This window comes from Salmo salar, chromosome ssa12 (genome assembly GCF_905237065.1).
Source record: "Salmo salar chromosome ssa12, Ssal_v3.1, whole genome shotgun sequence".
NCBI lineage: Eukaryota > Metazoa > Chordata > Actinopteri > Salmoniformes > Salmonidae > Salmo > Salmo salar.
This window is the reverse complement of record NC_059453.1, coordinates 26,416,732-26,431,248: the sequence shown is the minus strand read 5'-3', so window position 1 is coordinate 26,431,248 and position 14,517 is coordinate 26,416,732. Positions and strand designations below refer to the sequence as shown.

At 42.0% G+C, this 14,517-nt stretch overlaps 1 protein-coding gene across 4 annotated transcripts in view; it reads right to left on the bottom strand.

Moving 5' to 3' along the window:
- Positions 1–3,757: 3,757 nt before the first annotated feature.
- LOC106564693 (SH3 and PX domain-containing protein 2A) overlaps positions 3,758–14,517 on the bottom strand; it is a 114,809-nt gene continuing 104,049 nt past the window's right edge. For all 4 annotated transcript variants that reach the window (XM_045691189.1, XM_045691190.1, XM_045691191.1 and 1 more), the window contains 3 exons: positions 14,105–14,154; positions 13,879–13,998; positions 3,758–12,871 (listed from right to left, as the gene is read on the bottom strand). In XM_045691189.1, coding sequence (XP_045547145.1) covers positions 10,793–12,871; positions 13,879–13,998; positions 14,105–14,154 — 2,249 coding nt within the window. In that variant the 3' untranslated portion in view covers positions 3,758–10,792. The remainder of the gene's footprint in view (positions 12,872–13,878; positions 13,999–14,104; positions 14,155–14,517) is intronic.

The following is a 14,517-nucleotide window of genomic DNA, read 5'->3' as shown; positions in this document are numbered from 1 at the left end:
TCCTAGTTAGTGAACTTTGGGACCAATAGAAGACAAGCTAAAAAATAAAACGCTACATCGCAATCTCCTCGGCCATCATTTAGACAGAGTTCAGGGGTCGATCAGAACACTACACATAGAAATGTAACATAGGCTAGGTCAAACATGATTGCTCCTATTTTCCATGATATAGAAGAATATATGTTCTATGTTGTGACTCATCCATTGTTTAAGATATTTTGCAAACCTGTCTTTATTTGAGAACTAGTTTCCAAGTGATCTGTTTGTGAGCTCTGTTAAATGTGAGTCGGACGATTGTGTCAATAAACTTTCCAGACGTGTTTCAAAGAAGTGTCTGTGCCTGCTTTTCTCATAAACCTTGAATAGAACATAAATTACAAAAAATGTGATTACAAGCTAATTCTATATTTTCTATCACATCTCCAATATCTTAATATGATTGGATTATCTCCCATACATATCCAACTATAACATGCACTTGATGACAAATTCGTATTTATTATATCCATACTCTTGATTTTAATTAATCCAGTAAATATATATATTTTTTATTATTTAACTTTTATTTAACCTGGAAGGGCTCATTGAGATTTGAAATCTCTTTTTCAAGAGCGTCCTGGCCAAACTATAGGTAATCTAGTAAAAAAACAGAATTCACAAGAGTATAACAAAATCATAAAACAGCAAATTAAAACATTGACAGGTCAGGGAATCAGCCTCAAATCAACCTTCTGAACAATAAAAATTCCCAAATAAAATGGTAGTAAACCCAAAATGGCTTTGTAAATAAAGGTATACCAGTGACTGAGCCTACGAGTGACTAGAGAAGGCCAGCCAACCCTGGTATATAAAGTGCAGTGGTGTGTAAGGGTTTTGCAGTTTTAAATAAATCTCAGTGCTCCATGGTAAAGGGTGTCAATTGATCTCAAACACCGAGAGGAAGCATTCATATATAAAATATCCCCATAGTCTAGTAAAGGCATAAATGTAGCTGATACTAGCCTCCTTCTGGCTTCAAAAGAAAAACAAGCCTTATTCCTAAAATAAAATCCCAACTTCAATTTAGAACATGTTGTAAATATGCAATTTAAAAGAGAGGCCGTCATCAATTAAAATTCCAAGATATTTCTGTGAGGTTACAGTTTCAATCTCATTGCCCTGACAGGTAGTAATAGGTGAAAGGTTCAGACGTCTATTTCTTGCTTTAGAAAACACCATTAGATCGCAGTGCTAGCTGTGCCACTACAGATTCTGGGTTTGAGTCCAGGCTCTGTTGCAGCCGGCTGCGACCGGGAGACCCATGGGGCGGCGCACAATTGGCCCAGCATCGTCCGGGATAGGGGAGGGTTTAGCCGGCAGGGACGTCCTTGTCCCATCGCACACTAGCAACTCCTGTGGGGGGCCGGGAGCAGTGCATGCTGACACGGTTGCCAGGTGTACAGTGTTTCTTCCAGCACATTGGTGTGGCTGGCTTCCGGGTTAAGTGGGCATTGTGTCAAGAAGCAGTGCGGCTTGGTTGGGTTGTGTTTCGGAGGACGCCCGGCTCTCAACCTTCGCCTCTACCAAGTACAGAGCCCTGGGGCACACCATTACAGACAGACAATTTAACAGACATGAGCCCATCAAATTGAGTGCACTGAGTTCTATCAGACAGATAGTTAGCAAACCATGCAACTGCATGAGCCGAAAGTCCAATGCTCGACAGTCTCTGCCGTAGTATAGCATTATCAACTGTATCAAAAGCCTTAGAGAGATCAATAAAAAGTGAGACACAGTGATGTTTTTTGTCAAATATTTCAGTGATATCATTTAAAACCTTCATGGCTGCTGTAATTGTGCTATGCTTCTTCCTGAAGCCCAATTGGTACATTGATAAAACAGAGTTAGTATATAAAAACTATTTTAGCTGTTCACTAACAAGGGTTTCAAATAATTATACAATCCATTGATTAAGATTACTATCATCCCCCAGCCACACTGATTGCATGGATCATGTACACAATTTGTGTCAGCATAGTCATAAAACACAGAGGAATCCAAATAGAGTTGCTAACCCAGATCTATATAACCCTGACCTTCTGTGGTCCAGTGGAACTTGGTGCTTTCAGTGGTATGTGATTTGGGGCACCTGTTACATCGTGTTTTGGACGGCCCCAGCTGCCTAGGTGGTTCATGTTCAACTGGGGTCCTCCAGGGGACACTAGGCTTAGGGTCAGGGGCTCCAAGCACTGCAGGCAGCTACCACCTCATCCAAATATCCCTCTGATGTCCCCAGATATACATATGTCTGTCAGCAGTGGATTAATAGCATGTAAGACATGGTAATATCTAGGAGGAGGTATGAGGTCTGATAATAATCTAGACGATATATATCAAATCTGTCATCAAGATGTATTAGTATCTCATAACTCTGTTATAAAGTGATGGGTCACAGTTAATGTCCCTTGGTAATACTCTGTGATGACGGATGAAATGTTCACGTGTTTAAAAAAAAAATTGTTGAATACATGCAGTCCTTATACCTGCTTTACAAAGGCCCTTGAGGTAAGACCTTTACAAATAAACAGCTAAAAACCGCAAACCATGAGCTCAAACTCCCTTCTGACTCCTCCAGCTAAGGCTGGGGAGAAGAGACTAGTTCAAGATTGCCATCTAGTGGATATATATAAATAGTTCCGCTGACCAATGAGAATCTGTTTTAGCGATGGGTCGTCCTATGGGAGCTTTCCTCAGCTGTCGACACTGTCTCACTTAAATATGCCATCACCGTCACACATGAAGATGACAGTGACATGGAATGAACAGAAGCACTAAAACCTTTACTTCAATACCTCTCTGAAGTATTCCCAAATGGTCTATGTGCAACCAAAAGGTGGCAGAAACACTGTCGGCCTAAGTGTTTGTTACGTCTTTATTTGATACCTGTCATTCTAGAACCTTCCTGAAATACTCCAATACAGTCTTTATGTTGGACATGATGTCTCTATGTATTAGTCCTCTCACAGCTGTTAGCCTGAGTGTTACATTCTCTTTACATCTCCCATAACCACCCATGATAAATGTGATGAATGTTCTAACCTTTAGATGCTGAGGGTAACTTGCACATGTTCTGTTGAAAGCGAACGTTTTGTGGGGGTTCGATGGGGGTTGGGTGGTTGTCCTAAGGGAAGGTTGGTGTGCACATATTTCGTCTTCATTTAGGCGTATGCGATACATCTTTCTACATGTGTATAGATGTCCGGATGCCACAGTATGATTTTTTCCTCCATCTTTCTCGTTAGCAGTAGGTAGGGCTCTACCATACTAGTTCATCTTCATTTTCTGCCCTTACAATTTTTACAGTTCTCTCATAACTCATACAATATACATCTAAAACAGGATTTTTTAAATTGTACACTCCTTGTCTAAATATACTTATTCTGATTTATACCATACAACAAATGAAGATATGTGTATCATTCAATAAATGTACTGTCACCTACGATTGTATGTAAAAGTTATAAATAAATCTAAATATGAATGTATGAGTCATATCAGCTCAGTTGGTCCCGTGTGGCTCAGCTGGTAGAGCATGGTGCTTGCAATGATAGGGTTGTGGGTTCTATTCCCACGGGGGACCAGTACAGTGAAAGAAGTATGAACATGTACTCTTGCGTCTGCTGAATGACTGAAACATTTAGTAATACTGCAAATATTCTTTTTCATAATGTATGGCATGTGAATGTTCAGGCTAACAAATGAAAACAGAGAGGCAACATGAATTAAACAAAGATAATACATTTAATAGTGTTTCTCTTTAGGGCAATGCAAGATACAATGTAAACATGAACAAGATACAACATCAAAAAAGGTTTCCAAAATGAAAAATGGTAAAAAGGGACAGCCCTGTTTTCAAAAACGACCGCGAGCACACACACCAATTGTTATGTTTTCCGTTGAAGAGTAGACTGATTTGATTATTTGTACATTCGCTGTACTTTCACATACACTTATTGACTTACTCACTGATGCAAAATTGTAATATCATGACATGTCCTGCTGCTTTATCGCCTTGTCACACAACATTACATTTTGTCACACCGAATGACTCGCGTCAGTGACATTTACAAAAGGAATCAGTTTCTCTTGAACTCCAACCTCCCATGACACCTTTCTTTTGAAAACAGGACTAGTCCCTAGAGTTGTCTCTATAGAGTTGAACACAAATGTTGCATAAGAATAATGCAAATAAAAAAAGAGAGAAAAACAAATACCATAGCAACTCCTTTGGTCCAACTCGAAGCATTGGTGGTATGATGTAACAGAGTTGACATGCTGGTAATGGGTCATTATTGTTTCAAGTTTGGGTATAAGGACCTAGACGGTTTACAGAGCATAGGTTTAGAGAGTATAACTTTGGTTTGAGGCCTTGTCTACAAATTAGGTTTTTGTGACAGTGTTGAAGATATGCCACACTACTTTCTACTGTAAGTAGGAATTAGACTATAACTGGCGTCAATGAATGCTCATGAAGGCCTTATCTTAGGTAATAACAAGACCTTTGACTACGCCAACTAAAATGTATTCGGTGACCCCTCAAATGACACACATCTTTATCTGACAAATCCACCCTCCAGAAAATATGGATGTGGCAATAAATATGGTCCAAATTGGTACCCATACAAAAAAAGGAAGGTCGTTTTAAGCAGTGTGAGCAGTTATTGCTTAGTGCGATGTGACATGATGTATCTGTCTGAAGGTAAATTAAAGAGAGTATAAAGTAGTAATTAGAACAGGAAGTCAAACAGTGAGAGTCTCAGCACAGCAGGAAACACAAAAAAGAACCAGCATGCTCTATTCCTCAGCCATGCAACACATTAGCATTCTAAACAATGCCCCAACGCCACCTGTTGTGATAAGTAATTGTGTTAAGTAACACTTGGCATAGTCGGCAGTCCCATTCCACCTGTCTGAAGCGTTACCATCAGTTCTAGCACTGAGCAAGCTTTCATCCCTGTCCTTTTCTTCTTCTTTTCTTTCATTCATTCACTTCCTTCATGAGCAAACAACATAAAAAATTCACTCTAAAAAAAGTTATGTTCAAAATACCTACTAAAAACAACCCTTAGGTTAAACACCTCACACCCCTTTTCACAAACACTTACTACTAACTTTCTCAAAACATCACATCTCCTACCCCCCTAACCTACCCTTTCTGTCATTTACCTGGCTCTCCAGCCTCTGCCTTCACACCAGGCAGAATAAGCCATCAGAGAGAAGTTGAAGCTTCACCACAGAAAATTATATAAAGCAGAATAAATCAGACACATGATCAATATGCCACCCGCTAAAAAGCTGGAGAGAGACAGAACGAGAGAGACAAAGAGTGAGAGCATCTATCCATCTTCGACAGCCGCAATCTCATTCGTTTTAGATTAGCCCCTCGTGGCTGTGTTGCCCCGCTATCAGGGCGCCACCGGCGCGAGACTTACTGGGCTTCAAAACTTTAACTACCGCAATTAAAATGATGTTTTGATAATGAGATTTCACCGTCACGCATCGTACATGGATTGTTCATTAGCCCAAGCTGTGGGAGATGGGAGTAGAGGAGGAAGTATGATGCAGTGTTATTCATTGTCTCTGATGGAAGCTGTTGCTGCTGGTTTTAACGGAAGTCTAGTCAGCATGAACAGAGGAGCACAATCTCCACAACTGTATCCAGCTCCTCTTTCTCTCTCTCTCTCATTCTCACTCTCTCTTGTTCACTATCTCTGTCTCGTTCTCTCGTTCTTGCCATGTCATCTACAATCCACAATCTGATCCATCTCAGGTTTCCCGACGCATCCCACACGCAACCAACCTCATCTCTGACCTCCTCCTATCTTTCTCCTGACCTCACCTGCACGCAATCCATCTCATCACAGTGCACACGTCCTCCCTCAAACACACCAACACACAAAATCTCACATCACATGCTTCTACGACCCAAACCTCATACACTAGATACACTCAACATATCCAATCTCTTCTTTCTTCCTTCTTCAAGTGACTAGCTTTCGGGCACTGGGAACTACTAGCTTTGGTTGAGGCAAAAGAAAGAAAAAGAACATGGCAGAAGTATGGTGGAAAAGGCCAAAGAGTGAGCAAGGAGGCACTAGTAAAGGAAAAGTAGAAAAAAAGAGCCGGGAGAAAAAAAGCCATTCCGGCTGGTGCTATCTAGGATTACTAGGCTTAAGGGAACATCACGCTCGAGAAGGCCCACCAATTTGTTAAAATAAAAAGAGAGAAAGGAGGCGGGGGCAGAGAGTCGAGGCAGTGTGCCGTCAGTAGGGACGGTCTCACTTGGCTGAATTCACAAATATAGTAGAGGCTCTAATCTAATCATGAATGGCTTCCCTCGTATTTGTGTGTGTGTGTGTGTGGCCCCTGCATGGGTGCTACTTTACCACAAATCTGTGGCACCCTCCACCAAAGTTAAAACGGAAGGGTGTGTGTGTGTTTCTTCCCTATCAAACCTACTGGAGGGGAAAGGAAATGAACTGAGACCTTCCAAAGCCGGGAAGCACCTTAACTGTTATGTGGGGTAAGTGATTAAAAAAAATCATCTGCAGAGGAAACTTTTAAACGAACCAGCTTTAGTGGACCTCAAGAACATCACTGTTGTAATCTGTGGACAAAGAACCAAACCCATGTAGTATTTTCTCTCTTTCTCCTCAGAAGATTCTAAACATTCTGAACATGGTCAAGTCTGAAATGAATTCCCATGGGGCTTAATCGAGGACATGGAGATACAGAAAAAAGTGTTTTCTTATATTTGGTGGTAGGTATAGGTTTGGAAGTGGATGGATTAAACTACGATGACCCTGTAGTACACATTCCCGACAAGACTACCGCTTAATAAGTCTCCCAGTTTACATTACGCGGTTGACATCTGCGATGGTTCCAAATGTCACTTTTGCCATGGCAACGGGGTTGAAGAGGCCGGCATGGCTTGTGTTCAAATGGCATGGAGGCATCTGCGTACTGTAGGTGGAGGAGAGAGACACTCCAAGAACAAAAACATTTTGTTCAGGCACAAACGTGACAGCTCGAAGGCAGTCTGGTGAGTACCTAGAGGCCCTCGATGCTGACACAACTCTTACCTCTGTGGATCTGTGATAGAGAACAGCTAGATGTTAACGAGGTTGGAACCCGGGTCATTGGGTTCTGCCAGTGCCATTCACAGTCCACTAGCCATGCACGCTAGCCAGGAGGAAGGACCAGAAGGGATTCTTACGTGGTCATTGGTTAAAAATCCTGTCCATCATGTCACAACATTTTGTGCTGTAGCTCAATGGAAGTAAGCATCTCCAATGGGATGGTTCAGTGCCATTAGCAACTGTTGCTCTTTTGAAAAAGGCTATATTAAAAAAGCAGTGGACCTGAAATGAGTCATGACCTAAAGGTGTTTACATGACCGATGATGGCTTGAATGGATTAAGGGATATACAATATATTTTTGGATCATATCTCCTTAGACAAGAGAGGTAATGTTGATCATGTTTTTCTATAGCTATGCTTTTTAAAGATGCCTATTTCTATTGCACATTTCCTCATTATTACATTTCTGAAAGATGTTCAAATACAATGGGGTAAAAACGAAAATCAAAGAAGACAAAAAATTATCATTTTGACCAAAACATTGAACAAATTATTAAAAAAAATATACATACTGAATACTGAATATGAAAAAGACGAGCTTGACACATTACAATTCCCTTGTAATTTGCAGGTGCAGGCAGAGAAGCCATGTAAATTGAGCTCAATTAAACAATAGCGATATGCATTAATATGTGCTGAAGCGAAATGTTATGGGTGATTCAACACGTTTACATAATGCCTTTGTCGAAGGGAGGGAGGGAGATGGGTTAGGGGTTCAAGGGGTTCTGTATCAACTGTAGTTGTACTATACATAGACCTAATTATTGATTTCCATTGCTTTAGATAGGATATGATGGGTGAGATAAAGAACATTTTACCCTCCATTTGTGAAGCAGAACTAACTTCAGCTTCTATAGATCTGTATGCAACGGCTTGAGATTCATACCAAATAGACTGTAGAAATGTCAAAAAATGATACAGTATATCACACAATATTGACTTTTGTACTAGGTTGACAGGTCTAGTCCAGTCTAGTGAGGCAGTGGATAAATATTTGATTGTCAAACCACAAATGGGAGGTAAAAACATTAGTTCAAAAATAAATACGATTTGAATCAGGCATTACGTACAGACCAATAAGGAGAAAGGAAGTGTCCATGATTCTGCTAGTTGCAGCACACAGCATGGGGTAAAAAACGTCATTTAGAAGGTTGAAAAAAAAGATAGCCAAATACAATAAAGTGAACAAAAAAAAAGTATAAACTACAACAACAAAAAAACGACTAACTCTTAGCTGCATTAATATTTGAAAACATTCAATTATGTACAGGCATTGTGTAGTTGGTAGTTTCACTGACCAGCAGTGCATTTGGTATTGCATTGTAACTGCCGGTTTGTTGGGCAACATGAAAAAAAGTATGTTGCAGTAGCATTCGTCTCCCACAAGAGAGTACCATGTACAGTATCCAATTATTATATTGTGAGGAGCTTTGGCATCCTCCAATGACTTAGATATTTTTCAACTCCTGTGAAAAGACAGGAGTTGAAAAACTTGAGGTAAAAAAAATACTCATATTAAATAGTTTTTAAAAAATCAATAAATAATATGCTGAGTATTTCAACTGCATCCTTACATTAATGCACTGTAAACAAGTGTTAAAGTGCATTAATTCACAAAAAACGGAACTTCGATCATCATTATTGTCTATGTGTGATCACACTGTAATAACAAAAAACAACTATGGTTGGCTAAAACAGATATAACTGCGATCTAGCAGGTACAATACTTTGTTTAACACTATAATACTGTCCAGCAGAAAATGTCATGAAAAGTTAGTGTTTAACCTCAATTGAGAAGCTCACACACTGTTAGAAAAATATTTCAGCAGTCTTGAACACCAGCCAGTTGAAATAGTACTTCATTTGGATTTTCAATTGGGGATCGTTTTGAAGTAATATCAGTATTGTGTTTGGGGAAAACGTATAAGTAAATAGTAACAACTCAAAATAGTCCTGCAGTACTATTCTAAATCCAGTAGATACCAAGCTACTTTTAAAGCAAGGAAGTAAACATAAACTCTATTGTACACCACATAAACCAATACTGCACAGCAATATTCGCATGTTTCAACATGCTTTGATTTGGGTTCAGAAAATCTAGATGTCCAGATGTTATCAAAACATTTTTTTTTTATTCTTCAGTTTTTAAACTTCGTTTTAGGTATTTTTTTGAATACATTGTATCAGGCTATTTGTGCCCATAAATAAATAGTAAATCTACAAAATAGCCAATAAAATGATATTCCTCTTTGGTTTGATCACATTGTGGGCTCGAGGTTATGGAAATATATCCCTGGGATTTAAAAACCATTATTAAGCCATATTTCCAGTACTTATTTTCTGTGCAACTGCAACTGCGGTTGCTATACTGTATACAGTAAAGCATATATAAAAAGATATTTGTCTGGGACTAATACAGACAACTTATTGTGTAAACTTATTGTGTAAAGTAATATCTTGGTGGTAGGTCTTTGTTTTTTACTGAAAAGCACCTTAAATTGGAATTTATTCCCCAATAAGTATACTTTAATTAGATTTCAAGCTTGACAGGTTTTGGCTTTATTTGCGTGCAAGATTTTGTAAGCTTGGTTGAAAATATAGAATAAGAAGTGGGACTCCAAAAACGGGGTGAAACTACAAAGTTCGTCTAATTACGTGTACCTCAGCATAGATATTCCATCAGTGAAACTTCAGAGATCCGAATATCCGAGAGGAAACTTTGACTCTTTCCAATTCTGGGCTGTCGGTGGAGTGTTACACAAGAAAGCAGAAATACATCTCTAAGGACAGACAAAAAGACACACAGAGACATTAAAGAACAAAACATACAATAATGTCTAAAAAAGATAATCAAAGGATTAGTCATTTTAAGTGAGTCAATTGTGACTCACTGAGAGTCGCTGATATCTCTCCCGTTCTCTTGTTTTTTTCTAACTTGATTCTGAACATTCTACTACAACACTCTAGATTGATCCTATTTGCTCGGTAACGCTCCTAAACACTCCTACTCAAGTGATTCTCTTGAACGTTACAAAAATAATTTTGGTGGTATTCATGCTCATTGGCCTATGGCACTGTAATACATTTGGTAATGACGTTGATTCACCGATGTGTTCCGTCCACTTCTTCGAACCCCCATTCAGTTGATCATCTACGAAAGGCACCTATTTGGCATTATAGTCACAAGGGCAGGTATAAGGCTTGCCATCATTGCCCAGCTATCTTATCTTTCTAATGTAAACCCCTTCTAGAAGGTGTCGTGTCAAATCGCATCGTTCCAAAGTTCCAAAAACATCTTTGTGTTTCTAACACTGGGGGTGGCCAACCCCGTTTTCAGTCTCTCGTTACATCCCATATCGCACACAAAAATCTGGACTTTTAGTCTTTTATGTGTACATTTCAGTAACCCAGAAATAAAAGTGTCTCTTTCTCATTATAAGGTTAAAACAACATATTTTTTTACATAAAGTATTTCAGAATCAATAATTTGTTATCATATTGGAGCATATTGCTTGTGGTAGCTCTTGTGGGGTAACATTCTTATGGAGTGATGTCATCACCAATATTCTTAGTGACATCATCAAAGGGGGGCATTGTTATTATTATTAGGCCATTACTTCTTCCTCTCTAGGTAGTTGGAGGGGACCCAGCCCTTGCGGGGGTGCAGGGCATCTTGGACCTGGCAGTACCACCACCCGTTGGGGTTCCTGTCTAGAACCTCCAGGCAGGTGCCCTCAGGGAAGCCCATGGTCTCATCGTCCCCCCGGTAGTCAGCAATGGAAACATATACCTCCCTCCCCAGGTTGTTATGGATCAGCTGGCTCTTCTCGATAGGCTTGGGCCTGACTGTGGAGACGGGGATACCATTACGCTGCACAACAACCCCAACCCTGCTCAAGGCGTCCGTCCCGCCACCGGCACCAAATCGGTCCGCCGAAGACCCCCTGGTGGTGATAGAGCGCTCTGAGGGTCTCGATCGGGTCTCGACTGTGACGGGTTGTGCACGCACTGCATTGAAAGAGGAGTTACGGCGCACGCCGAGCGTAGCGGAACCGGAGCGGTACTGGTCGGTACGATACTGGTTGTGGGCGGCCAATGACTCGTTCCGCCTCAGGGAACTCGTCATGTAATGTTGACTGTCCATGGCGGGCTGTGGCGCAGACACAAACACGGACTGGGGTCTGACGGCGGACTGCGGTCTCACCCCACCGTTCCTCATTCTCACGGCTCCGTTAACCAGCACAGCCGGCTTGGAGAAGCCCCCCGGAGGCTTGGAGGGGATGGGAGGAGTGTTCCTCGATCTCAGACCCCCTGGCGTGTGGTGTACCTGGTGGTGGTTGGTGAGTCCCTGGAGGTTGATGTCGTTGAGCGCCAGCACGCGTTGCTCATTCTTCTCCAGGCTGTTGGACTTGCTCCCGGTGCCACTGCCCGACCCAGAGCGCTGCCCGTCAGACTCGGACCCACCCCCGTCCCTCCCTTGGCGGATGGGCTCCAAGTAGAAAGTGGGCGCCCAGCCTTCCTCGTCCCGCCAACGGATGTACCACCAGCCGCTCTCCTGCCTCTCCAGGACTTCCACCTCCACCCCAGATGGAAAGCTCAGCTCTGACTCCTGGACCTTGTCGTAGGCGTCTGTGGTGCGGTATAGGTTGAACCCCTCCAGATCTGAATCTCCCCGGCTCCCTTTGGAGTAGATGGAGGAGAGGTCTGAGGTGCTGTTGCGGGAAGAATAGGAGTCCTCCGACGAGATGACGGAGGCCGTCTCTGTGTCTTTGAGCCCATGGACGGTATGCCGAAGCTGACCCGTGGGCCTCAACTGGCGTCTCAGGGAAGTGATGTCCATCCTCTCAGGGCACTGTGGCTCTGACTTGGTGGCGAGGAGAGGTTTAGGCCTCACCGAGGGCTTGAGCTTGGTGGAGGGGCTCTGGCCTATCCTTTGCTCCACCGTCCTGATGCCTGGAGGTTTCCTGGAACCTCTACCCGATTCGTCTGATGACGACCTGGGGCTGGTGTCGGCTTTGGCTAGGGACTGGCTTCGGCTCAGCTCTGGAGCGATCTTCTTCAATGGCTTTCCCCCTGCTAGAGGTGAAGACCCTGAGGGTTTGCGGGGTACAGTCGAGGAGTGGTAGATCCTTGGGGAGTTGGAACTGCCGCAGCCTTTGGCTGAAGCCCCTTCATCACCACTACTGCACCTGAAGCCATCATTCTCATAGATACATTCTTCCTTGGCCATCTCTTCAACGGACCTGAAGGACCTTCTTCTATAGCTGATAATAACAGGGGAGGCCTTGCAGACCGGAGGAGAACTACGGTACTTCTCACAGACCACACTGTTGATTTTCACCTCCAGGGGGCGATGTATTGTCTCTCCCTTCAGGGAATCTGTGTCCGACTCGCCCTCGCATCCAACAGCGGGAACGTCGTATTCCGGTTCCTCGTATACTGTGGGCCGGCTGGGGGATTCTGGGGCTTTGGAGGATGAGGAGATGGAGTGACTGGGTGAAGGTGATGGCGTCTCTTCTGAGTCTTTCTTTTTGGTAGGTGGAGCTGGGGGCGGGACTTTGGGGCGGGTAAGCGTGCTGGTTCGTCGGCTGAGGTTAGGCTTCTTGCGTTTGTCGATGTAGGAGCAGGGGGCCCAACCCTCCGTCTCCCCAATCTGGACATACCACCAGCCCCCGGAGTTCTTCTCTATGACCTACAGAGAAGACAGGTGGGAAGATAACCAACAGTCAAACACACTTGATGGAACTATTGCTTTATAATCAACATTCAGCCTCACTTGAACTTCACACTGATGAAAATAGTATTTTTAACAATGGGTCCTGTTCAAAAGTAGTGCCCTATAAAGGGAATAGGGTGTCATTTTGGAAGCAGACAATGTTTCTCATACATGTAGATCTCTTGAGCGTTGGGGTTATACAGATTTGGATCTTAATTTGATCACCCTGCAGCGGGAGAACTTGGAATCTCTAATGCACAGGGAGAAGGTCAGAGTAATAGTGTCCTATTTCTCTACTGCTGTTCTCTCCCTCCCTCCAACATCCCCTCCACTATCACACCATCATCCTCCCCATTTACAGATGTAGGACCTTCATTTGATCACTCTGTTGCAGAATAGCTTTCCTGCAATGCAAGACATTTAAAACTTGTAGTGCATTTGAGATTTTAAAAGGCTTCTGAAGTGAGTAATTTCCACTTTGAAATTTCAGTCTTGATTTTCCCTTAGGAACAATGTATCAACTCCTACAAAGAAATATGTAGACTAATTATAATCCACATAATAATTCAAATTTCCTGTTGTTGCAGGATTATTTTTCCTGCTGTAGCAAACTGGCTCAAATTAAGATCCTACATCCTACATATTCTGGGTATCATTCTTGGTGAGAAATCAAAACAAAAGCTCCTTTCTTCTAACTTGAAATGTCCACCCTGACATCCAGTTGGCCTCTATACAGTATGTTGCCAGCATCATCAAAATGAACAGACCGTCCAGGCATTATTTATGCAGCTTCAGCAGTTGTGTCTCTGGTGAGCCGTCAGTTGTCATTAATATTTAATGTGCTCAGACAGATTTCAATACCAACATATGTACAGCGGTTCTGAGCATAGAGATAGATCATATAGACAGTAGCCTATCCATCTATCCAGAAACTAAATTTCTGTATATATACTGTATCTATCTCTAAGATTCTGGGTGCTCACGTCAGCTTTTTGTCCTCCACGGAAACTGATGCCATCAGAGATGCAGGACTGGAACTCTGCGATGGTGTAGTACTCCGCTTCCACAGTAGGGGGCTCTGGTGGCTTGGGTAACTGGAAGCCCTGCACAAACAAGAGGAATAGAAAAAGAAGCAATCTTGAGTTCAATGTTCTATGTTTATGTGTAAGAAACGTTTTCTGATACATACTGTATTTCAGAGTGACTTACCAGATTCGTTTCTCTTCTAGGAGGGGGTTTTTGTCGGAGGTTGGGAGAGCCTAATGAATGGAATCATAGATTAGCATCATTTACTGTCAAATGTAGAAATGATAGAAGTGCAATTAGTAGTCTATTGTACACACATAACAGACGAGTACAAACCTTAGTATATCCGTAAACCCCAATCAAAATGTTATATCACCCAGCACTATATATGTTTTTATTGCATTTTATTGCACACAAATATTAGTCACACAAATATATCCCAGCACCCAAATATTAGTCAAATAGATATATATTAGCACCCAAATATTAGTCTAATAGATATATATTAGCACCCAAATATTAGTGTAATAGATATATATTAGCACCCAAATATTAGTCTAATATTAGATTCACACTATACACCTTTGTCTTTCCAT